Source organism: Scedosporium apiospermum (genome assembly GCF_000732125.1).
Source record: "Scedosporium apiospermum strain IHEM 14462 chromosome Unknown SEQ_SAPIO_0110, whole genome shotgun sequence".
Classification (NCBI taxonomy): Eukaryota; Fungi; Ascomycota; class Sordariomycetes; order Microascales; family Microascaceae; genus Scedosporium; species Scedosporium apiospermum.
The window spans coordinates 858646-884601 of NW_015971811.1; the positions used below are offsets into that span (position 1 = coordinate 858646).

The window sequence follows — 25956 nt, forward strand, 5'->3', positions numbered from 1 at the left end:
AGGAGGAGGGGGAGGAGCGGTCGCTGACAGGATTCCCGAGGGGGTAAAGTTACGCAGATATGCTCAATAGAAAGGTCCCATACGTGGCCTGAGATAATAAGAGGTCGGATAAAGACGCGGTCACACAATAAAGAAGCTTTGCTCGGTTAGCGAGGCCAAGTTGGGGGGTTGTTGTGGTGCTTATTGTTGCCAGGTGCAGGTGGGACGGGAGAGGTCTTGGTGGGTATCAAATGCTAAGCGGGGTCTTGTCAGCTCTCCAGTGGTGCTTCAAATCGAATTACGCTGATGAGAGAGTGGCTTGTGAGACAGCGCCAGCAAGGGTACGGGAGAAAGGGGGGGGGGGGGGGGGGGAGATACATTCGATCTACGAACCACTCCTCTAAGACCTTGAGCAGTGAGGGGTATGTATTATTGATGTTTGGTTCTGTGTTGGCGGCGGCTAGGCTCCAACCTCAACCAAATCCTTTGATGGTCTCGATTTTACCCCTTTGTCTTTGTATTGGGTATGTAATAAAGAACAAAGCTTCATCACATCGAGATTTTTCTTTTTTTTTTTTTTTTTTTTTTTTTTTTTTGCGTCGTGATATCATCGACCCAGCCGGGTGCTTCCTTTCCTTTTTTTTCTTCAACTGCGGGATGATCCAACCGCTATGGTCTACCGAAGCGCCTAGGATCCCAGACGACAGGATCGTGGATGGTCAGAACGCTCCGGGAGTGTTTGCGTGCTGTGATAAAAGGTGCATGCAGGCAAACTACCCGCCAGAATTAGCCGCCCGGCGGGTGTGGCGACGTGGACTGATGTCCAACCAACACTCTCTGAGACTCTCGAGGTTTTGGTGGGGGCTGAGCACGAGAAATCAGCACTTCTTATTGATTGTGGGCTGTGTTGGGCTGCCAATGCTTGACGTCAAGAGCTCACCGCTGCGGCGGCGGTGCCACTGGTCTTGTGTACTGGTGCGGTGGTATTGGTGCCCTTTGTAAACTTACTATTAGCGTGCATTGCAAAGTGCGAAGCACCCGAGTGGATGAGGGGTTCCAAGCTTGCAATTGTATTGGTGCGTTGTGGGCAGAATTGCCCCACCTTGAACATTCTTGTCTCAACCTAGAGGGGCAGGCGATGACAGTGACCTGGAAAGTGTTTAGAGTGTATAAAGGCCCACAGGTACGGCTTCATATATCAAGTCAACTGGCAGCAAGCCTGCCTTGCTTGGACATGCGGTCACCTTGTAAGGCACGAACCGAACCTAAGATTCTGGTCTGGAAGGCTAGCCGAGGTGGAAGGAATTACGATTTCGAACGACAGCGCGAGTGATTGGGGAAAGCCGGCGACTCTGCGCAGTACATAACTTTCGGCACCGCCTCGTGCTTCTTCAGTCATATGAGGAGTATATTCTAGAAGAGAGTGTGAGTGACGTTACTTTCGTACCGATATACCGCCTTGCTCTTCTCTCACGAGAACCAACCTACGTTTTGAATTTAACTCTATTCTTTTTGGGGGAGTGCCTTTCTTTCCTCTAACGTACAGCAATGTTGAGAGTAGGGTAATGACTCCAGAGGTCACACATTTACTTGAGCCTCCGAGAAACATCTAAATATGTTGTACAGAGAGTGTTATACAAAAAAGTTATGGGGAAAAAAAGGGCAAAGTGCCATGCAAATAGGAGGGGAAAAGTATGCCAGAGCAAGCAGCATCGTGGCAACTCAAAAGCTCTGATGATGATGGCAGTAACATCCTTCTAAAAACGCCGCGTCGAAAAAAGAGAAGCAAATATAAACAAGTCCCACCTCTCCTTCCATTAACACCTTCTATGCTTTTTTAGCCAAGTGGCTGTACAGGTTAGGCTTTTCGAAAATGTATGCTGCACATTGTAATTAATCCGATCTAGAGTGTCGGTCCGCGTCTGGTTGGGAGAAGGGAGATATCTCCTCACGCAGACCCGGATCCGGATTCTTTCTTCTGGTTATTTTCTTCCTTGGGAGGCGTCGACGACGAATCCTTGTTGTCGCTGTCAGGCTTGTTCTCGGAGTCAGAAGGTTGCTTCTGGTGGGCCGGGTGATTCGTCAAGGTATGCCAAATGGACTTCATCCATCCTTCGTTCTTGTGCGCCGCAGGGTCATCGGAGATCCTATATGTTTCAGTGAGCAATCATATACACCACGGCTCAGTCTCTCAGAGGTGGGGGGAGATTAATTACTTTGACGAGACGTTCATGATCCGCTTTGCCGTTTTGTCGCTCATCTCGTCCGCGAGCATCTCCGCCAAGACACGCTGGTTCCCGGACAGGTACTTAGGCATGTTGACCTTGTATTCAACCTTCAGGTCGCCGTATCCACCCCTTCCGCTCAACTTCTTCATGCCCATACCCGACAACGTTATTCTGTCTCCCGTGTTCGTACCCGTAGCGACCTTGACGTGGACCTCACCCGTGAGAGTGGGAATGGCAACTTCACCACCGAGAATCGCGGTGGTCAGAGGAATCGTTGCTGTGTAAAGAATGTCCGAGCCGGCTCGGCGGAACTTAGGATCGGAAGCAACCCTGATGAAGACGTATAGGTCACCTCGCTTAGCCCGGACCTCCCCATCCGCCACCTGGCCAGTCGGAGGTGCATCACCGGCACCATCAATTCTGAGGCGCATGCCATCCTCCACACCCGCGGGGATATCAACGTTGATCGTCTGCCTCTGCCTCACAACACCATCTCCAGAGCACGTCCTGCATTCCGATCCTCTGGGTATCGTCGAGCCCGTACCACCACAGGCACCGCAGGTCGACGCCATCTGGAATCCGCCCTGCGCGAAGTGAACCCTTGTGCCGGTCCCTCCACACACCTTGCACGAGGAGCGCTGGGTTCCGACCTTCAAACCATTTCCTGAACATGTGCCACATGTGACATAGGGCGATATCGTAACCTTCTTTCGAGTACCCTGTGCAGCTTCCATGAACGATATATGCGCTTGTACCTCGATGTTATCTCCCACCAGGATCTCCTGGTGGAACGGATTCCGGCCCGATTGACGACCAAATGGGTTGCCCCTAGCCCCTCCGAATGCTGAAAATATGTCCTCGAAGTTGAAACCACCGCCGAAACCAGGGTGGCCGCCAAATCCGGCGAACGGATTAGCTCCTCCGAAGGGATCGCCGCCGGGGCTAGGACCGCCACCGGGATGGAATCCAGCGGCGCCGAACTGGTCGTACTGCTCCTTCTTCTTGGGGTCGGACAAAACTTCGTAGGCGGATTGGATTTCGGCGAAACGATCTTTTGCGGTCGGGTCTTTATTCGTATCTGGATGGAATTTCTTGGCTAGTCCGTAATACGCCTTCTTGATTTCCGAGGCCGAAGCACTCTTTTCGACGCCGAGGACCTTGTAAGGGTCCTTGTTGCTCGAGGACAAGGAGTTGGTTGCATGGAAAGGCTATCAATAATAATTAGCACTACAGAGCTACCGGGGTTCAGATACAAGGCAACTTACTCGTCGGGCAACATGGCTCTTAGACATTGCCGGCCGCGGACGAGGTCGCGCTCCATTATTCGTCGCGAACCTGCGAACTTGACCTCTCTGGCCTATACATTTTCGCACATTCGAAGCCTGGCAAACCTGACCATGGGTCAAGAGACGTCGAGGGAGCGCAGCCTTCGTGATCAAGTTCGAATTCATTGTGATCGGCAGGAATTCATCTGCAGGTAGACGCTGAAGATTGAAGTCAGAGCCTCGGATATTCGACGACGTCGAGCCGAAGATGTACAAAAAATCTTCCAATGCTGTACACTAATCGAGCTTCGCAGAATTTCTGGAAATTTTGTCACGTGAAGACCCACTTCGCTGGTAGCTCGTGGAACCTCCGTGTCAATTCTGGAGAGCCGCGCTTAACCCTCAAAAGCCGGCTAGGAAGCCGGGATATCTCCGTCACCGAAAAATAGATGTGGATGAAGACTCTTGCGAAGAAAACACCATTATCTTCAGATCGCTTAAGGAACCCAGGAGGAGAAATCATTCGGTTAATGGGAGCCAGATTCATGTTATTCCCCTAGTCCTCTCGGTCTTGTGTGAGAGTGCGATCCCGGCTTTCTGCCCGAGCGAACGCTGAGAGCAAGAAAGAGGACGCGATAGATGTGCAGCCATCTTACTCCAGAGCTTGTCCTCGAGCTTGTTCTGTGGGTTTAATAACTTTACCTATACTTACAACAGTGCTCCAGGGGTTGGGTGCGAGTTGTGTTGTCCGCGATGGCACGAAAGCAGCCGCTTTACTGCCTATGTGGATGGTTGTCTTCTGAAACAGAACCCGCATTGCATCTTGTCGTGGGAATCCGTATGCGCGGCGATTTTATTGGAGTATTTGCGACAGCAGCTCTCCTTAACTACATCGTCCAACCCTCGGACAATGAACCCGCCCGCCCAATTGAGAACTGTCCGTCTGGACGCAAGCCCTACAGTCATGGGGCTGTCACCACGGAAGTTGGTCGCACAGACGGCGAATCTTTATAGTCAATTGAGTTCTAGCTCGGCCGAAAACGCTTCGGTAAGTTGCATGCCTCGATGATGCGCTGGATAGAGCCACCTCTACTTCCAAAGAGAGCAGTGTGCCACCAGATCCCCCGCCGATATGTGCGTACCAGAATCATAGTCCCAGGAAACTGGAACGAACAATATGCAAAGTATAAATATGAACCCGAAACACCAATTAGCGCCGCAATTCTGAATATCCAAGTGGCCTATCCTTCCATCCCCAAGCAATGTTCGTACCCATTATGACACTGGTATAATCGTCCCATCCCATCCAGAAAACTGCTCGTAATCATGCCGGCAATCATTCGGTGTCACCGCTCTATTTCGACGAGAGATTGTTCGTCCGGTTTTTGTTTGAGGGCTTTGGGACCCTTGTTATGTACCGAGTGAATGAGGTCAACAATGACATCGTTCTCCTGGACGCCAATGCTATTAAAATGTTTTCGGACAGCAATCGCTAATTGCTCCTTTGTTTGGCGTCTTTGTTTTCTCTTCCTCGCCATCGTTGGAGAGTATAAGCCGATACTGCCGGGTCGAAGCAAGAGGAAGTGGTTGTATGAGGTCCCGAAAGCTAGAGGAGTGTCGAGATTGTATTCGCGTCGGTATGCTTGGAGAGCCTTGCGATCGAACGTCTGAAATTGGACCTGAAGCGAGGACGCGGAAAAGCACATGCCAGTCAGCGAGTCTCTTCCACCCTTAGAAGTGTGAAAGGGTTGCGCGCTCGCGCTTTGACTTACTGCGGGGGGTTCTTGAGTGATCACAGGTGCGGGTGGAGGCACGGCGGCAGCTTGATCGCGGGCGTGGTTTGCCTGACTAGCCCCTCGACGCATCTTGGTGCTAGAATGGGTTCCATTCGAAGCATTACTTTTATCCTTGTCTTTTCCCTCAGACTTGTCTTCGTGGGTGTTCCTCGACTTGGTTGGTGCCATCGTGGGCAGGCTCGGTCGAATGGTAACGAATACTCGCGGTTCGAGGTGTCGTGTGAATTCCCGGAAGAGGTTCCCGGGAAGACGCAGCCAGTTCGAAGCAAGGGAATAATATAAAAAAAGAAGGTGTATGACACTAGAAGGCAAGACTTTAAGGGACTCGGTGGAAAAAATCACATTGTGCAAGGAGGAAGTAGGGTTGTTGGTTCTGGGTCTGCTCGGAGGTGGAAGGGATTGATGGGGGATGGGTCACTTGCACCAAACCAGAGGTACGTGAGTACTTCGTACAATCAATTCCAGGCGTGGAAATTTGTGTTGGTTGTGGGGGGTCGCACTCTCTCCGACGTCACTTTCAGGCACTGGACCCGTTCCTCGTGCTCCACAAGAGTATAACCGTTGCCGTGCTGGGTGGTTGGAGTTAATTAGTGCAGGCAGAGTATTCATCAATTCCGGCTAAACAACGGAAAATCTTCACCGACTCAAGTTCCCTCTGGCATGTGCTCACCGGGAATTCTCCGACATCCCGTTGAGGCTCCGAAGGTCATCGATATCAAGAGCATCGACGCAAGAGGGCATTCTCACAGGTCGAAAAATCGGTCTAGGCGCCATCGTATTGTCCCGCATCTCCTGAGCTATTTCGGAAGGTTCAAGTGCTAATCCTTTCAGCTGGAGATTTTGTCCTGTCTGTGGATGGTCCCAGTCAGGGTCTCCACCAAGAATGTCTCGGCCCCTATCTCTCAGACTGGAAATGCGACTCAGATCTGTCAAGTGTATCGGCACAGAAATCGAGATCGCGCGGCTTTAGGTGATATGGGCGCTAAATTGTGGAATCTTCTTCGAGAATGCCCCGTATCATTTCACCGGCGTAGATCTATTAGACCCGTCAAAAGTCTAACGCCAACGTTATCGTAGCCTTAGGGAAGAAAATAGGGGACAGGAAAAAAAAAAAACTGGCAAACAACCGCGGTTCGAAAAGTTAACCTACTACTGAAAGTCATTTAGGAAAGCAGGACACCGTCAAGCGCCTCAAATGAGTTCATGGATTAAAGGAGTCCCACCCGCAAGAAGATTGTGCGCCTTTGTTAGCCACTCTTCCCCATTCCTTCTCCAACTCGGTTTGACCCGAACGGGTTCCACGCCGCCGCCTTGCACCACGTCGCTAATTCAGTATGGGGAGCAACTGAGCAACTCAACTTAGGCATCCAAGCCGTGTTAGCAACTGGGTTACCGTGAATTTCTTAGCGTCACAGGTTGAGCAGCCGCCGTACGACCGTCAATGTCGTCAATTTCCTCTCAGCCCGTGCCCATACACACAACGGCTCCGGGCCAGTCTGTAGAGCGTTTATATCTCCGCCTCAATCAGCCATCACTATAATTCCTTATATCACTGAGGATGTCATAGATGATGCTCTGGTTCAAACAGGAAGCATAACACGCGCACACTCTCGCCCCCTCAAAGGAGAATAGAGTTTCCTAATGTGTGATGCCAGCTCATCCTCGCTTCACATTGATGTGCAAGGGGCGCGTGAGTTCCATGGATCTAGAAACTTAACCCCCGTAGCAATAACCAGATGCTTGTTGATACTCCGCGCAAAGCGCATGCAGAAAGAGGTTAACGTCGGGCAAATTGAGTTAAAGAAGCACAGCTCTTCGAGGAGCTGAGGTAGATTGGACGGTCTAGGCCGTTGATGATGCACGTCATGGCGTATTTCTGAAGTAGTACAGAGTACGAAACACTACTAGGTAGTCATCGTCCCATACGGCGGGTCGTCCGCCCTAAAGGCGGATTTGAGGATGATGTAAACACTGGAGTCTTTCCGGAGCGGCATGATGGAGTTCCGGTCCAACCTAATTTCCGCATCCGAAAGGTTGCTTGCGTTGATGGCGGACTTCATGGTGCCAGAGCCCGGAAGAGGCGCCGTCTTCCAACGTTCAGACCCCAGGCCTATTTCGAGAAAGGGTAGTCCAACGTATGTACACACAGGGATATTATGGAGAGCCGAAGTTAGTTCTTTTCCTTGACACTCGTGGGAGACTGTAAGCGTATGGTGCAGTTTCTGAAACTGACACTTGGGGACTTCTTCTTTGCCTGAATAATACCTACGGATTTCCATCCCCCTAGACTTTCGGGAATGGTGATCGTTCGGTAATTCAACAGATGCCGTTTACAAAGCAGGGACCGGACGAGGGAATCGTAGTGATCCTTGAACATGAAGCCCACACCGCGATCGCGCTGGTAATCTTTTGCTTCCAATGCTGCTTGATGGCATGATTTCCATTCATATAATCAAGCTTCCCCTGTGCAACCACATGGGGTAGCGCACCATTAGGTTCAGGCCGGAGGTCATGGTCGGAGATTGAGCGACCTTCTTACGATAACCATCAGAGAGAAACGAATCCATCGTCTCATGCCCTTGACTTCTGATTTTAGTTTAATATTCTCTTGACCATATTCATCTCGGATTTGGTTACTAACACGGCGAAGCAAAGAAAATAGATTAGCCCAAGAGACCTATCCTCTCCATGACGTGCTCAAGCCTTTGCCATGAACTGACCGAAAAGTGGACAACCACGATTGGTGCCGTGGCTGTTCACCATCAACCACGGCGCCGGGACTTCGTGGTACCATACCTCTGGGCCCGCCAACCGTAGCGCCATACTAATGGTGGTTAGTTCTTCGCTCTAGTCTTCTGACATGTGCTCCCGTGCACTCATCATGAGATTATCTTGGCTCGAGATCGTGTTTTGCACACTCTTCAATGCTTTCGCTTCTAAAGATGAGTTTACGAAGTAAGATGACTTCCTTTTCGAAAGCATCCATCTTCAAAGAGGCACCGATGTCCCTCTGCCCATCTACGATTGGTTACACGGCCCTGTCTGTCCGAGGAAAAAGGCAGGTTCGGCATTGGAATGTGAAGTTCCTCGAAATATGTAAGGCCAACTTCTCTTCGTTAGTCTGGCTGCTAGTCTTGGCGTTCTCGCCAATCAAGACATGATTCCGCGCTGTGGCAAGGATGTGAAGCCCAGAAATCCAATGCACTGCCAGACCATCATATGTTTCTGTTCGGAAGCAGAATTCATAGCTAGCATAATGCTTTACGATGCTCCTATGCGTATGTAAGGCCACTCAAAGTGGAAAGTCCATGACGGATCCTCCCAGCTTGCAGTTCCACACGCATTTCCACGCATTTCCATCTCCACGTCGGCAGCCCCGCCCCCAAGCTTGATGTCATGGTGGAAATCTTGGTGCATCGCGGAAGGCACGGCATTAGTGGAGTGTCCCGATGTTCTTTGTTCTTCGGTGATGTTACTCTACGTAAAAAAAAGAGCGGGTACCTTTAGACATAATCTACTTCGTACGATCCCTGGAATTGCCCGCCCCAGCTTCGAAGTATTTCGGTGGCCCTCATTGTTATGCTGCTCCGGGTGTGGGGGTTAAGCCGGAATCCATGCTCGTGATTTGATGCTGGCTCGTCGGTCTCGGTTCTTATTCTGGGGCAACGGTGAAGAGTCGGGGAAGGTCGCGTGCCTCGATACCCTTTTTTGCCACTTGTGGCTTCTGGGGACCTCCGAAAAGACTGGGTATTCGCTACGAGGTAAATTTTTTTTAAGATTAAGTCAAGTTTCACCGACCTGTCTCGCTAATGGTACCAAACCTCTTGGAGTTTTATGTGAAGGAGCCGTCGTATTCTTGGATCGGTGCGGTTTCCTTGTTCGATGCGGATGCACTTCGGACTCTGCTCGGTGTTCCAATGCATCAATTAGGACTTTTTGCACTTGGGATGTTTGGGACAACTTGATTTTGTCACGCAGCAACCTCTCTCAACGTGATCTCAGCCTCAAACTCCACTAAGTGGCTTGGTAATCAGACGAGGACATCAAAGAAGTCGAGCGTTGACAACAGCTGCAACCCAAAGCAACAAGTCCTTGGCTAGATTCGAGAAACATTACGGGGCCGATGGATTCTACGGAGTAAAAGTGTACTGACCGTATCCGTTCAGCCATAACCTCCTTTGCTGGACCCATGTGGCTTATATTATGTGCGTCGCTCAAAATTCTCCTGAACATCCCACGACTACCCCCAAACCCCCACGCTGTAGCTGGTAGGGATGCAGCTCAAGACGGGCAAGCTAACCGGGCCCTCAATTCCAAACCCGTGCCTGGGAAACCGAAGGATCCAGATTTCGATACTTGGGTAAATGGACTGTGGGGAGTTCCCTGCATCTTGGGTCTTGGGTCGATGAAGTTAAACTACACATCACAAATACGGCGCAAAGCAGCTGCAAGCAAGATGTGTCGATCGCGCCACCGTGGCCTCGTTCGGGTCTCCAGAACCACGATCCCTTTTTCCTAATCTTCTCTGCAGTTTCTCAACGTTAGGATTATAAATCCAGTTATTCAACTCCGCAGAGTACTTAGTTTACAAAGCGGTGAGCATGAGGCTCGCGAGGCGTGGTTGGACCGGACGTCACGTTCGCGATGCGAGGCACCCTCGCCCGCCGACTCCGAACGGCTAGCCCTACGAAGTACGAAGGAAACCGCGTAGACGTCAGTAGTACACTACGCTTACAGGAGTAATGGCTAGTGTATTCTTTGTCGATTACTTCAAGCTCGAGCTAAAATAAGCTGGTCAAGACCGATGCTCCATCGTGACATGGCAGAACTGGCCATCAAGATGAGCTTACACGACGCTACGCCCGGCTAGCAGGACTGCTAGGCGCAGGCGAGACCGAATCCGGAACCAACTAGCTTCATGCATCCCACCGAACCCTAGTGATGTGGGAACCCCCAAAATGAAATTGAAGGGGAATATTATTACTTTGCAGTTTACTGTTCGTCATAGACAAGAATATGCGTATTCTAGCCTTCCCATCTCCACCGTGTCACTTTACTAAACGTAAACAATTAAGGTAGCTTATGTCGATCGACCCTAGAAGGCATCAAATCGCCTGCCCAACGTTATCCCCCCCCGCGCGTGTTTTCCCCAGGAACTCAGGTTTACTCCCTGGCACCCCTGCGAGCGAACTCAACGAGAAAGCAACACAGTCTTGGTGAATCTCTTGACACTCCCTTGGCGGGCTCGTTCTTGCCTCTTCTTCCTTCGTAAACTCACTTTCGTACGGGCCGGAGACCTCCAGCGTTTCCGGGGTATGTGAACGGAGCATGGACCCACACACTCACCTCCCGTGCGAGCATGGGGCTGCATCCAGCGGACCAATGATCCAGCTAATTTCACCCAACCTTTCCCCCCTCCTTGTCGAGATGTGGGTAACATCTGGTTCAGTGTGCTGCACATCACACCTCTTCCAGTCTGCAGGCTTTGCCCGGCACCGCTCCACTCCAGCCGCAAAGGAATAGGAAGGGAGAAGAAAAAAATTCAATGAAAGAGAAATTGTGTCTGGTGGACCACCTACTCCGTATGGGTCTCATCGGTTTACGCTGGACATTAGCCTGCACTTCGTAAACTGCAAAGTCGTGAACTGGCAAATTGTGACGACGCCACCAAAATAGTTACTGGTCATAAAAGCGGGAACCCGGTGCGTTGCAATGTTCGTCGACCTTGTCACTGCGTGCCGGCGTAACAGGACGTTTTCGTAGGTCTACTCAATATTAACGGTGGGTCATCGTATGAAAATGGAGGGACATGGGGAGATCCTAGGCGGGATTTTCCTTAGCCCGGATACTCTCGTCCCCCACCCTTCCCACGTTCTCTCCAACAGACTACTACGAAATAATCCTGCGATCAGTACGACGACTATTTCGTACATACCTGCCTAAGAATTCGTACCTCGTACTTCATCTGGCGCCCCCATGACCCACGTAGCGGGCACTATTTTCCCCAGGTTCTTGTTGCTTCTGCTCGATATGGTAAGATTCCCGTTGGGCTTCCCCCGTCATTCTGTGGCCCCCGAAAGGAAGCCTTGTCCTGGTCGGAGTCAAAATGTTTCTCGTACCACAACAGCTTATTTACGGAGTAACCTCTCCGTTCTTTCCACTCCGTAATGATGTGCGCATGCTATGCTTCGTACTTCCCCATAGATCGGTGTCCCCACGATTCTCGGCTTTAGCCCCCTGCAGAATACCGTTATGGGGTTGTCATGGAGGCGGACCATGGCTCCCATGAAGTGGCCAACGTAATGTCTCATCTCCGTTTTTTACCAATTCGGAATTTAGCCGCACTTTTTATTTTGCCCTTTTTCTTCTGTCAAGTACGGATACTACACACGGTCACACATGGACGAAGTACATAGTTCAATCTTCCAGAAATGAGTACCCAAACCCTTGAAAGGACATACTCCGTTCTTATATTTATTTATAAAAGGTGGGAGGTTTGTCCTCATTCGGGCGGCTCACACTGGAGGCAAACGCAAGGGGAGAATAACAAGAAAAACATCTTGTTCGCCTTGGAGAAAATCACGCAGCGTAAGATTCTGTCGATCCTTGAATTTTTTTTTTTTTTTTAACCCTGCTGCTTCACCTCTGGTGTTGTGTACGAAGTACGAAGTACACTTCTTCCTGCTTTGTCGTGTTTGAGTACTTGTCCAGTTTGGTGGCAGGACATTATTTTTTTGACCAAAACGGTCCTGTTGCAGAAACAAGACCGAGGGAATGGGCCAATGGTGGACTCGTCGAAGCTAATCCCAACCCACTCTGATGAGGCCCCGTCTCTTTTTCTGGTCGCTGATCGCTGGGAAGGTAAGTTTGAGCCGTCCGCACATACACATACTCATCCAGGGACAAACTGCACGCTGCATCCTGCGCATCGCATGCGGCAGCTCCTTCTGCGACATTCGACCCTCCTTCGTAGGCATGTATTAGCCGAAGTCTGTGGAGAATACGTGGTGCGCGAGGGGGCCCTTGTCCGCCATTGTTCTCATTGTAATCAATTGATCGAGCTGCGTCGGGGGTAGGACAATCGTCAACTGCTATCCTTGGGAAAGAAAAAGTAATAAAAACACTGTATTTTGTACCCTCCCTGTACGAACGGGAGACACTATCAGCCATCTTCTCGGAAATCTGGGGCTCGTCCTTGTCCTTCTCCAGACAATCACCTCAAGCCTTTGTCTCAGTGCCACAATCGGCGACTAATCGCCTCGGGACCCCCGAAGGTCCCGTGCATCCCCTCCCCTTTCGGTAGGAGACTGGGAGCGCTGGGGTTTGGGAAAAAGAAGAGAAAAAAAATATGTGCCAGGAGAGTTGTCTTGACCCTAGAGCGAGCCACACTGCTTCTGTCTTCGTCTTCAGCACAGGCCTGCTCTTTCCCGTTCTTGATACGACAGATGAAGTTGGAGCCGGGATTCTTGCCCGGGAGTGAACAGCACAACGGCAACAAAATAGAGGCTCGGACTAATACTTAGGTTCTTCGTTGAGAAGGCTGGCGTATTCGGAGGCTCTATCCACGCATTAAGACTCGGTTTTAGGAGACCCTACATCATCAGTGATGGATCCATTTGTGTTTCTCTTTCATTGCTAGTTTACAATGTCAAATATCCGCACAATCTGCAGCCTCCACCTCAAGGCGGGGCTGTCTAGGCTGTTTGGGAAGCTCCGGGCTATCTACAAAGCGGAGAGTTGATGAAGCAGCCTGCTCTGTTATTGAATCCCCAATTGATTTCTGTGATCATTACCATTCCACGACAAACTGTGGCATATTCCCTCGTACACTGCTTCGGAAGGCAGGGTTGATGACTTGTACAACCTCAAGATGGGCATGGGCGTCTCCGGTTCTTCGCACTATGCTGCATGCATACCACCGACCTGGAGGCTGGCGGGGGTGTCAAGTTTCTCAACCCCGTGGTTCAATGTCGATACCCCGGCCACTCAAATCTGCGCCATTACGGTGGACCTGAACGATCAAATCCATTTGATCTTCTCCCTGTTCGGCCCCAACGACGCTTCCTGCTGGGGTTAGTTACAGGGCGGAACACTCACACAAACGGAGCCCACACCCCATTCGACAAGTACACTACAATTGCAGTGTCAAGGTACTTGGAGGACCCCTCTTGCTCTCTCACCTTTATGCACCAGGCCCGTCCCAATTTACCGCACCGGGCGGGGATTCCAGCTTCCCTGTACTTCGTTAGACGTCGTACTCAGTATTTCCAGCAGTGTACACAGATAGTGTACCTATTATTATATTGATGCTCCGTTGTCTTGAGTGAGAGTCCCACTCTTAGCTGTATTTTGGAGCATTACCAAGTCCAAAGTACTGTCGCTGTTACGTTTCTGCGGTACCTGTGGAGGCCCATAATAACTAACTGGCTGTGAATCTGGTAAAAAGAGCAATTGCCTGGCTGGCTGGGCAGGTCTGATCAAAGTTGGTCTGGTATGACCCTTCTACACCCGCTACTCGTCCGTGACAGGGGACGGCGTCAAGCTACTTTGCTGCTTTGCTCGCTACCGAGTATTATTGATTATTCTCTTTCTGGACCTTGACCCAAGTTGCCCCATCCGATTATCCTTGCTGGAAACACGCTCCTGCCAATTTTTATACTGCTTCCAAATTCTTTCCTTCCCTCCTCCGCTCCTCGCCGCCCCTCGCGCTTTCCATGTCCTGCGCAAAACCACTGGCAACAAATCTGTCTCTTTCTCTCATTCTCTCCTCCTCTCCTCCTCTCATCCTGCAACATCTTAACGGTCTCGGACGACTGGGACAGCATAGAGCCGAGGGAAAATTTTCAGAGCCCGCACCAGCTGGTCAATCTACTTTTAATAACGAACCAACGCATCCCACTACGGACGCCACGCCGGATCCAGCGCCACCTTACACGTCGTTGTATTCGCATCGTCTCACGCCTCCTCTTCCCCTCCTAAGAGGCGACCAAGTGACCAACCTCCAACGCCAGATCCCGAGTTCCTGTCGAACTTGTCCACCGTGCTTCCCCCGCGCCGTCATGATCTAGCCCAACGTGCCATTTACTGGTCTGGAAAATTAACCCAATTTATGATGCGAATCGCGATCTGGGCTTTTCATTACTGTCTTTACCCTTGTGAATAGCTGCCGAGCAGGCATCCTCCCGGCTTTTTTTTCCCCCCACGATACGAGCCACCGCCCAGACGCCTGTGCCATTCCCCTCCGCCCTGCGAAAACGGCGTTCGATGCGCCCCAACTGAAAACCCGCTAAATCTTACTCTTGGACACATCCGCTCCGTGCTTCTAATTATCACCGGCTCGCCTCCATTTGTACGTGTGCTGTGCCGTGCTGTTCTGTGCAACAACAGTTGAACCGACCGTCGACCGAGCGATTAGTGCCCGCCGAGCTTCTTTGCCCTTCGAGTGCAGCTCGCCTCTTAAAACGATCCCCCTCTGGCGCCGGGTATTTCCCCTACCTTTTTTCCTCGCATTTTCCTGTGGCCCATCTCGTACATTCAGCAACGGTAGTGTCTGGGATCCAACCTGCGGGCCATGGCCACAGTAGTCACTGGTCACCCAACCGATGATGTCAAACACGTACTCCCAGTTTCGCCTGCGAGCTCGTCGATAATGGCGCCTCAAGACCGGCAAACGACATCACCACCCGAGCTGAAGCCAGGCTACGACGGCGAGAGGGGTCGCCGGCGTAGTAGGTCCGTGGAGAATGAGAGTGAAGAACAGGGTGCCGACGGCGAAGGAAACCAAGCCCACTCTTCGAATTCTGATGGGCCGACACGGAAGCGACGGCGGAGTCGTAAAGGTCTGGATAAAAAATTCGAATGTCCTCATGAGGGTTGCGGAAAGAGCTATTCGAGGGCTGAGCATTTGTAAGGAATTTTAACTTTGGTCCCCTTCCCGCACCAATTCGCATTTTTCGGGCGAGCTTCCCCGGGCCTCGGGCGGAACTAAGCTCTAGCGTAAATACGGCATGAACTAACCTTAATCTTAGGTATCGACACCAACTGAACCATAATCCGAAGCAGATCTATCATTGCGACTATCCGGATTGTAAACGAACCTTTGTTAGGCTTGACCTGTGTAACCGCCACAAGGATCGCCACACAGCCAAGGGTTCTTCACTGAATCGGAAAGACTCCATTGCGCGCTCCTCGCCTGCCGCAGATCGTGGGCCCCAGTATGGACCCGCGGGTTCTGCTTCTCCCGAAGTGAGCCGGCCCGGCCCCGGCTTCCCTACGGCTATACGGACCGCACCTCTCCCCTACCAGTCTCCGAAGGATCACATCGCGAGTCCCTACAGCCCCGTTGCGCACACACCTCCCGCCGTGTTCGCTAACGGTGTTGATACCTACATTCCCCAGGATGGAGGATACGGCGCCCCCACTTCGCGGCGCTCTTCATTCCATGCCGGAAACACTCCTCGGCCAACCGTGCAGACCAACGTTAACTCGTATGGCGTTCTCTCTCCGGTGTCTACACAGCACGGCTTCCATAGCCAACAAACTACAACCCCGCAATCGGTTGCCTACGTTCCCCAGCAAAACTTCCCTCCTTTCAAACTCCCACCCTCCAACTTTGCCGATAACGCCGCTCGAGAACAAGAGCAACAATACCCACCCGCCACATCTGCTGAGTATACTGAGAACGGGCAGCAGCCGGCCGAGCTGATGATGCTAGACTCGATGTCTGCCACCCAAGCGCTTCCCGTGTTCGGAAATGATAGCATCGAGAACAAATCCCCTCATTTCCTCCCCGACGACATTCTCGCATATCTCTTGAATCACCAGACGGAACCCAACCCAGCCTTCAACCAAATGGGAGGAGGGTACGCTCAAAGGTAGGTTATCATCATGAGCTCACTCCTTTGCTTTGATTCTTTCTGCCTGTCTTTTTTCTTCCCTTTTCCATATAGTAACTTGCCATACCTATCTTCCCTGCTGACGCTTAATACCAGCTACTTTGAGAATACGCCCAATTACGGGAGCATCGCATATCTGGGCCCCCAATGGGCGTCTATGGGTTATTTCCCGGCCGCCTCCCAACAGGTCATGGCAGTCTCAAGCATCCTGGATCAGAACCTACCTGAGGCAACGATTTCTGATGAGAAGAGCAACGAAATATACGAGTTCATCAGGGACCGGTTCAATGAGAATGGTCGTGCACCAGTGGAGAGACAACGCGACAGCATCCTCGAAGGCGACCGAATGCAGGACGACCATATGCTGAGCAAGCGGATGATGCAAGCCTACATCGGATCCTACTGGCTTCATTTCAGCGACCAAATTCCCATTCTTCACAAGCCGACTTTCTCTCCCGATAGGACACCTAATCTCTTGCTTATATCGATGATGACGATCGGAGCGGCTTGCCTCGATAAGACGCACGGAACCGAAGTTACGCAGGCGGGGTCTAAGCTGTCGAACTTCCTTGCCTGGCATATCAGATGGGAGATTTTCATGGATCCCAACTTTAGGCCGCCAGCCAAACTTTGGGTCTTCCAGTCGCTGTTGTTGCTCGAGGTTTACGAGAAAATGTATTCGACGCGCGAACTGCACGAGCGAGCGCATATCCATCATGCAACTACTATCACACTAATGCGTCGTGGGCGCTCACTTATCGGGAAGTCCGCTCTCGATTCTCCGCCCAACCCGGTGGATCAGAGGTCCGGGGGAGGGACAAACGGATCTCGTCAATCGTCAGCGTCAGGGGTGGCCACTCCGAATGAATGGTGGAACCACTGGATCACCAATGAGGCAACTCGGCGGGCGGCATTTGCGGCCTTTGTCATCGACTCGATCCATGCGACAATGTTCGGTCATTCCACGGTGATGGTGGCGCATGAGATGAGGCTACCGCTTCCATGCGACGAGGGGCTTTGGAAAGCAACGAGCAGCGCCGAGGTGGGCCGGATCGAGAATAATTTACTATCCAACAACATAAAACCAATATCGTTCCTTGAGGGACTGAAACGTACGCTCAGCGGCGAGGAAGTGAGGACAAACTCGTTTGGACGTACTGTTCTCATGGCCGGGTTACTGAGTGTGACGTGGCATATGAACCAGCGGGACCTCCAAGTGAACGTACTGGGAGGCGGTGTATCGCAAGCGCTTGGTGGTCGTGACAAATGGAGGGGAACGCTGAACAGGGCCTTTGACAGCTGGAAGAACGACTATGACAAGGCGCTCCGGCTGGACGATAACCTCAACGACCCTTACCGGTACGAAATAGGTAGGCGAGACGACAGCGTCGCGAACGAGAATAGGGTTGTTTTACACCACCTAGCACACATGGCGATGCACGTGGACGTTATCGATTGCCAGATTTTCGCCAGAGCCAAACGCCTCCTCGGACGGACAATTGGTCCGCAGGACCTCAATAGCGCCCAGAGGAGAATGAAGGAGCTTTGGGCGCCGTCGGCCAAGGCAAGAGACGCCATGTTCTATGCGCTTAAGTTCCTCTGTTCAGTTCTCATGCCGGAAGCCATTGGTGGCAGCCCGCATGGTCCGGAACCTTATTCGGCGAGAGACGACGTTTTACTGGATCGGCCGTGGGTCCTATACTTTGCTGCATTAGTTGTATGGTGCTACGGGTTCGCCACGGAAGGTGCGTGCCCGACGGCGCCTCAGCCCAGCAGTCGGGCAGAGAAGCTGCGACTCACGCAAGAATACCTGCTCAAGTTCGGGGGCATCCAGTCACCCGACGATCTTAGGATGGCCAAGGGCATCAACCATAACACGGGGTTGTTGATGATGCTCAAGGATACCTTTCAAGGGACGAGGTGGGAGCTGCTCCACGAAGGAGCGAACCTCCTCAATAACTGCATCAATCTCAACGCAGGCAGATCAGTTCCGTGAGGCGAAGACCTAATAATCTACTATGAGATGTACGAGAGCACGTGGTCGTTTTCTTTTGGTCCTTATATCCACATTTCCCCCCTCCCATTTACCTCCGTTTCCTGGATGGAGAAAGGATTCCCCCACCCCATTGAGGGTGTGTCGGCGGTTGTGCGATTAAATAAAAAAGGAGCTCGTGGCGAAAATTCCTTTTGGTGGTTGTCTGATCATATATATATATATCCGCGGTGGGAGGATAGCGCTGACAGCATGACTACACAACTTTGTGTCGAGTTAAAAAAAAAATTGGGAAAGGGTGGCAGAGCTGATTATCTTGGGTGGATGGGTGGTAGTTTTTCGAGACTCTTCTCAAGCATGCATGCGACAAAGGGACGGAAGGAGGGCACACATGAACCATTTTTGCGAGGCGGTTTTCCTTTTCTTCATGTTTTGATATCCCCGGTCATTTCTCTCTCATTTCAACAATTTTTTATCCCCCACACCGTTTATATTTACGCGGCCGGCAGTTTTTGCTTTTGTTTTCGGCATTCCTTTATGTCCTTGTAATCTCAGGGTCACGCTTTACCTGTTGTAGGAATTTCATCGAAGGGTCGAGTGCAAAGGAAATGGGACCGGGACTTGGGAACTTTAGAACCGGGCATGGATATGGGCAAGGCGGCAATCTACTTGTTTTGTTCTCGTTTTTTATGCCAGAAAGGCGCCTTTTTTTTTCGGAGGGAGGTGGTTCCTTATACTTTCCCTGCACTACACACTACTCAAATAAATGCATCTACATGTATATACATCGTACATGGCTCTCCTTTCCTTTTTTTTTTTCCTTTTCTGATTTTGTTGCTTTATGCCAAGATACCCGAGGGTGGGAAGACGAATGGGAAAAAAGAGAGGGAAAATCCTTTCGGGGGCGACGATGTTGGATCCGATGGACGGTGGCGGGAGTGAATCCTTCGTCTGGTATTTTTTTTTTTTTTTTCCCTTCTTTTCTTCTTCTTTTTTTTTTTTTGGTTCTGGGAGAACCGCGGCCTGCCCAGGTCCTCGTGGTCTCCCTCGTTTCTATTTTTCATCCTTTTGTAGGTTGAGCATAGCGAATTCCAGACGATATCCCAAGTTATACATGTATACATGGATCAATGTACCGACGATACGATCGACAAGTCCCCTCACCTCGCACAATATGAATGGATATTTTCTCATGTTGGTAAAAGGAGACTTGCCGAGTTCCCCAACTCCAGCTTGGCGGCCGTGACTGTTTAAGGCTTGACATCTACAGAAGGATTTCGTTCGCGGTGAGAGTAGTGTAGGCCGGCTCATGCCGAGCGTTCAATGTTCTAGATTATTCTTGTGAATTTTGCGGGGTTTGACAGATCGGACTCCTTCCTGCGTTCTAGAATACGACATAGAAGGCCTCAGAGCTCTGCTATTTACTGCCTACCATGACCAGAAGCATAGATTGATATGATCTAGTTTTAGTTTATAATCAATCGGTGGCGAGTCTAGACTCGGGGCTGGAGCTCAACAACGACGTCTGGGAAAGCACCGGCTTTACGGACGGTAGTTTACGTACATCAGGAGATGGGTACATAGACGGAAGTAACGGAGGACGGAAGGGATTATTGTATGGGGACCCAGTTTACCGGTAACCCCCCCTTTTTTGGTCTCCGCCCTCCTCGGAGGTTTCGCCGCGTGCTAAAACAATTTTTTTTTTCGTTTTGCTTTTCCTCCTCCCAGGCGGTGAAACGGGACATCCGCATGATTGACATGGGGACGAAGCAATGGATGGGGACAACGTGACTGGAGAGACGATTGATGGATGGATGATGTTTTTGACGTGCTTTATTGGCAATGCACCTTTGACCCTGGATGCATATTTTTGGGTTTCTTTTACGTGAACATTGTTTCAATGCTTCAATTTTTTCTTTTTTTTCCCCCCTTTTTCCCTTTTTTCCTTTTCTCCCAAAAGGATTCGAGTGGATCGAGACCGGTTCCAATTAGAAATTGACAGGTTTTTTGTTGTGAATTGGAAAAGAACATTGAACCCGAGCCTGAAGATTTTCAATGACGGTAAATAAACCAACTCAGGTGCTTCATGACGAAATGCGGGGGAAAAGTACGAAATAAAGTACGCTGTTCACCTAGTGAGCACCGGTAAACAGGTACATTTAGCCACTACAGTTTTGGCAGGGATCCTTGGTCACCGAGGCATGCAAAGGAGAGAGAAGTGGAGGTACCCCTATCGGTACTCCGTGCCCCGCACCCAGTTGCCGAAGGCCAAAAGGTTAGAGCCTGGACCAGCGACGGAGAGAACCTTGAATACCAAGTTCAGGGCTCCGTTCGTTTGGCGTCCAGTCCGGTACTTCATAGCGCACTGCACCAGCGGTGAGTACCTGACTTTGGCACTACTGTACTTCGCACTAACATTCGTCAGCTAGGGCCTACATAGGAGAGCGCATGAGGCAGTTGCACTTGACAACAGAGGTCGTATTATTAGGATTGACTGGACGGTTGATCTGATCAAAATGTGTCAGCGAGAAGTACGAAGCAGGGCAGTGCAGATCGAACATCTGAAAGTAGCCTGTACCGATCTCATCAGGCACTTCCAGGGCGATGCGGTGGGTACCGAGTCCCACCGGGGAGCCAGGAAGGAGTACGCCGCAAAGACAGCGATGGACCACGATCTCCTTCCACATGACACTTTTAATGCGGGGCGGACAGCGGCTAGACATGGCCTAAATGATGCAAAACGCTGCTCCAGGCCAGGCGAGATGTAACTTACAGTAACTATTGACAACCTGCTAAATTAACAAGCGTCCACTCAATGGATTTCTATGAGTAACAGCTTGGAGCTCTTGGCTGTCCAATTTGTCCGGGGGAGGGCTTGGATGGTCAGCTCCTACAGCTCGGTCCGCCCCAATGCTGTTCCGACCTTGCAGCACAGGTGATCACTGGACCCAGCCTAGTCCAGTCACTTTACCACGCCACCGCATGTACGGTTTTACTTCGTACATTCAATTGAAGACATTGAATGGCTTTACACGGCCCCTTTCCCCTTGAAATTCCAAAAAAAGATACATTCTTTGATCTATGTACGTACTCTAGGAACCCATAGATCGCGACACGAGGACTGGAGGGGGTGTGAACGTGAGCTGCCGGTTCAAGGTTCAAAGTGTATCCTCAACAAATCAGGTTGTGACCTGGAGAGGTCTAGTCTACGTGGACAGGCACAGTTACAAACTCTCGTATGAGGATAGTTGAAGTTCTTGACACACGCCTCGACTCGTCGAACCGTCGAATCCGACCACATGCCTCTGACCTCTGGTTTCCCCATAGGGAAACCTTGAACCGCTACGGGTACCTTCTTTTTTATGACAGTTTTGCAACCGGTGACCTTGCCCGACCCATTTTGCAAAAGTCTTTAGGTTATATAAGACGCCGCCACCAGGAGTAGCTGGGGGTAGTTGGTACCCCTTTGTCTCGGACATTGAAGCTATCGTCTTTTCTTTTTATTTTTTATTTTCTATATATATCATTGCCTCTTCTGTTTCTCATATATAAGAAGGAAGAGCTCCCGGTATAATATGCTCCTGGAGCCCAATTCCAAGGTTCAACTTTGAAAGCCTACACCCTGCAGGAACTGCCGCCTTTAACAACAATGGTGTCCCTCGAGGAGCTCCCCACAGCTGTCCTGCTCGAGATCTTTGGTTGGCTGTCGCCATCTGACCTAGGTCTCTTGCTACGCGTATGCCGTCGATTCTACGGCATCGTCAGCACCCACGGATCATTATATCGCGATGTGTTTCTGACATTTCTCGTGAGTTTTCCCCCAATGTCTATTGCTAAGACCATCACGCAGCTTGCCACTACGTCAATGTGGATGTGGGTGTGGGTGTGGGTGATGGCCGAAGCTTGCTGGGCCATTGGTCCGTCAGAGCAAAGCTGTTGACTCGTTCTGGTAACTTACACTGTCCTCAATGGTTCTAGGATGCACCTCAACGCCGAAATGTCAACTGGATGCAGGAAATCCGAGATATTGCCCGATTAAAGAGTATCTGCAGCAAGAAATACACCAAGAAGGTAAGGGAAAACGAGATCCAAACTTTGGCGCATTCCATTCCCTTCTCTCCCAATCCTTCGCTTCGTTGCCAGTTGAATTGGCGGGCAGCTTAGTTCCTTGGCTCTCCCTGACCCAACCTGGAACCTCGCACTGGTTTCGCTAACACGCACATGTGCAACAATCGCAGGACGAAGACCATGTGCTGGTCTGCTCCACGATCCTTAAGCTCCTCAAAGATGCCACGCCTCGGCCTGGAGGCCAAGCACCCCGACAACTTCCCACCCACCTGCCGTCCTATAACGTCGACTTCCTCTCCTCGTTGTTCAAGGACCAAAACATCCTCCGCAAGTACATGTGCCGTTCGTCACTCTACCATGGCACGTCAATTGGCCAGCGCAGTCGAGGGTCGTCAAACGACCCACTCATCCAGCTCAGCGCTAAATTGCATTGCCACTACGGCAAGCCCGCCGAGAAGCCCATCGTGCCTGCTGTGGCTTCCCTCGGTGAACCGTACGACTTTGCCTGCGCCAAGGTGTATAACCTAAGACACTACACGGCCGAGTCTTTCTGGGGTCCGTTCAAGGACGACGGCAGCGGTGAGGTCGACTGGGAAAAGGTCGAGGCGTCCATGGTCGTCATGGCCGTCAAGACGTCGAGGGACAAGGCCAGCCTGTGGACCATGCCATGGCGTGAGCCGTTCGCCGGCGCATACGCGCAGAGCTACGCCAGTCCCCATCCGAGGAAAGAGCTAGAACCGTTGGACCCCACAGATCCGTACGGGATCTCGGGCACTTGGATGAGGGTGAGTCTTGAGAGGGTTCTTTTGTTATTTTTTTTTTTTTCTTTTTTACCCTTTTCGCTTCTATCCACGGCACCCATCTCCCCCTTCTTCGCTCGTATTATTCTTACTGTGCCGGCCTTGGCACTCGCTTCATTCGCACAGCACGATGAACACCTGCACCACACATCGCTTCACTGTTGCATGGACACTAACACGATTTGCCCCACCGCGCAGCTGATTTGCTTCCTCAATTGGGGCGATCTCCAAATGTACAACTTCACGAGGAGGCCGGAAACTCTCAGGAGCAACCTCAAGTCCCTCTTCTACGACCAAGGCGTTTCACACATGGTTATGAGCCTAAAGGTCACGGCCATGGAAGAGCCTGGCCCAGATGACTCACCCGATCTGCCAGTCGTGCACTTTACTGGGTTCGCGAGGCATCTCTACCACCCGAATGACCCGGATATTTCCTCGGATATTCAAGGTTCGTGTTGCCCCTCCGCGTTAAACACAGTGGATTTTATGATATTAATTCTTCTTTCTCTTACACAGGAACTTGCCGACTCACAAAGGAGGGCGAGGCTCGCTGGACGACCGTCTCCACCTTCAACAGCAACCCCAGATGGAAGACCGAATGCGTCCAGATTGGCGGCGTCCGAGCGGCGGGTCCGGTCGTTGGAAATTGGTTCTCTGCGTACGTCACTGCCTCCGTTTTTTTCTTTTTTCTTTCCCCCGCGCCACCTTCCGAACCTCCGTGTTCTACACCTATGATTCATGATCCCCACCTCGGCCTGCATCTTGTCATGCTAACATCTGTCGTACGTATAGAGATTATGACGCACGTGGTCCGGTCGGCCCGCTGGCATTCTGGAAGCTCTCGGATCGAGACGTCTGGGATGTCGAGGCCAAGGACGTCTTCCCCAAGGTGTTGGCGAACGTCTTTGACCGAGCCTTCCGCCCGGTTACGGGATAGAAAAAATCATTTTCATGCCGCGAGGCAGAAAAAAAAAGAAAAAAAGGAAACAAAAAAGCCAACGAGAAAAAAAAATCAGGTGATTGAGATGTAGGTTTTCGAGCGAATTTGGGATTCTTGGGTCACGCGAAACATGCGTTGAAATCGGTTTAACGGGATATGACTATTTTCTTTTTTTTCGGTCGTCTCTTCTTTATTCTCTAAGTGTCGTTTTTCTTATTTCATATCACACGACGACTATTTAATGGCCAAAAAAGTTTTTGATTTTGAGGGGGAAATATGGGATGGGTATATATGGCCCGAGTTTGACTTACCCTCAGCGGTCTCATGATGGATATCAGATTTTAATATTGAAAAGTCTTTGTTTGCTGACGCTCTATGATGAGGGCGGACGAGCACCATTGGTCTAATAGCTATGTCTAAAGACTGAGGTCTAATGCCGGAATACGATTTTGCATCCGCGGCTCTCTAACCAACACTTAAGAGAGACCCGGCCATGTCTAAAAAAGCTTGAAGCAACTTCCATCATCCCCCCGTGAAACAGATTTGCAAGAACGCAAACCTCATTGAACTCCATCCACACTTACACGTGCCCGCGGCTACGCCTTGCTGCTCGCCCCCGGATCAATACTCGCCTTCCCATGCTCACAAATCGCCAAAACAGCCCCATCGCTCTCCCTCATCATCGTCCCCTTAACAGTAGCCATCCTCCTCCCGACGTGGACGACCTCGCAGACGATCCTGACCGTGGTGCCGGACGGCACGGGGCGGAGGTAGGTGACGTTGAGGGTGCGGGAGACGCCCGGGATGCGCCAGGTGGGCGGGTTCTTAACGAGGTGGATTGGCATGGTAGTGAGGAGGTCAAAAAGGGAGGCGGTGCAGCCGCCGTGGAGGTTGCGGAGGCCGTTACAGTGGCTGGGTTGGACGGTGTAGAGGAAGGTGGAGGTTGGTGTTGGGTGGAGGGAGGAGGAGAGGTAGGTTATGTGGGGAAGGAGGTCGGTCGTCCAGTCCTTTTGATGTTAGCCATTTTTCTTCTTCTGTTCTTTCTTCTCTCTTCTTTTTGGATGGATGGGTGGGTGACTCCCCAACCGGGTGAGATTTAGATATGCTTACATTGGCAAAGGGGTTGTCTTGGTCCGCGGTGGGATCCCGGGGGGTGAGTGTTGCTATTATCTGTGCCTCTCCATCGTCGAGGATGTCGATGTGGGGACTCTGTTCGCCAGACATTTCAAAGATGTTGTTTGGGCTGCTCGGTCGTTGGTGAGGTGAGTGTTGCTGGCTTGATACTACTTCGTATGGATCTCAATCGCGGATGTCTATATACCTGTGGGAAGACTATTCCAGTTTGCGATGACCCCGATTACGGAGTACAGTCAGATTCAAGGGGGCAGGAGTCAGAACCACCGGTCTTGGCACTGGATGGAATTGCTTGAACGGTGTTAGACTCAGTAGAAAGGAAGAACTGGAGATGGAGATGTCAACTATACCTTGAATTTTCTTAAAGGGTTTCCTAAGGGCCCCAAATTGCGAAATAACCAGTTTCCCGAAGGGTCGCGTTTCTTTATCCGAGATAGTAGTACCGAGCCTCAGTCTCTATCAATCGCAGATCTCAATGGCAACATACAGAAGTACCCCAATCTCCGCAGGAGCTGTTCCAGGCTCCCAGAAAATCTGGGGAAAGCCGTTGAGATAACCCATTAAGGCGATAACCTCCCTAAAGCCAACGCGGGGTCCCGAGCCGAGCTGCCAGGTCTGGCGTTGCTGTGCCTCGGTACAAATGCAGTCGTGCAAAGCACGCGTTGATCCGTGCGTCATTATCGGCTCGGCTTGGAAGTGAATCTTGTGTAGCGACTTGGAGCGTAGCTTCTGGGGCGCATCATTGAATTTTGACAAGCTTCTTCGCATCTGACGTCGGCCCAATTAATTGAGTTCTACCGAAAAAAAAGACAGACAAACGCGAACCTCCCAAGACTTGACTTCCTACGACAAGTATTT

General features: G+C 51.1%; 4 protein-coding genes and 1 pseudogene across 4 annotated transcripts; 2 read left to right on the forward strand and 3 right to left on the reverse strand.

Moving 5' to 3' along the window:
• Window positions 1-1927: 1927 nt before the first annotated feature.
• On the reverse strand, window positions 1928-3499 carry SAPIO_CDS7190 (DnaJ-like protein 1, mitochondrial; the record flags this gene model as incomplete). Its single annotated transcript, XM_016789096.1, has 3 exons — window positions 1928-2126; window positions 2202-3415; window positions 3473-3499. 3 exons carry the CDS (start codon window positions 3497-3499, stop codon window positions 1928-1930), a joined length of 1440 nt encoding a protein of 479 aa, XP_016640923.1.
• A 1319-nt stretch (window positions 3500-4818) lies between these two features.
• SAPIO_CDS7191 lies at window positions 4819-5436 on the reverse strand (annotated as a pseudogene; the record flags this gene model as incomplete).
• Window positions 5437-14839: 9403 nt separating this feature from the next.
• Window positions 14840-18159, forward strand: SAPIO_CDS7192 (uncharacterized protein; the record flags this gene model as incomplete). The annotated part of the gene is made up of 3 exons (XM_016789097.1): window positions 14840-15174; window positions 15297-16142; window positions 16260-18159. 3 exons carry the CDS (start codon window positions 14840-14842, stop codon window positions 18157-18159), a joined length of 3081 nt encoding a protein of 1026 aa, XP_016640924.1.
• A 3646-nt stretch (window positions 18160-21805) lies between these two features.
• Window positions 21806-23961, forward strand: SAPIO_CDS7193 (uncharacterized protein; the record flags this gene model as incomplete). The annotated part of the gene is made up of 6 exons (XM_016789098.1): window positions 21806-21964; window positions 22135-22227; window positions 22395-23009; window positions 23223-23472; window positions 23541-23682; window positions 23817-23961. 6 exons carry the CDS (start codon window positions 21806-21808, stop codon window positions 23959-23961), a joined length of 1404 nt encoding a protein of 467 aa, XP_016640925.1.
• A 599-nt stretch (window positions 23962-24560) lies between these two features.
• SAPIO_CDS7194 (uncharacterized protein) lies at window positions 24561-25866 on the reverse strand (the record flags this gene model as incomplete). The annotated part of the gene is made up of 3 exons (XM_016789099.1): window positions 24561-24971; window positions 25075-25207; window positions 25586-25866. 3 exons carry the CDS (start codon window positions 25864-25866, stop codon window positions 24561-24563), a joined length of 825 nt encoding a protein of 274 aa, XP_016640926.1.
• Window positions 25867-25956: the final 90 nt, after the last annotated feature.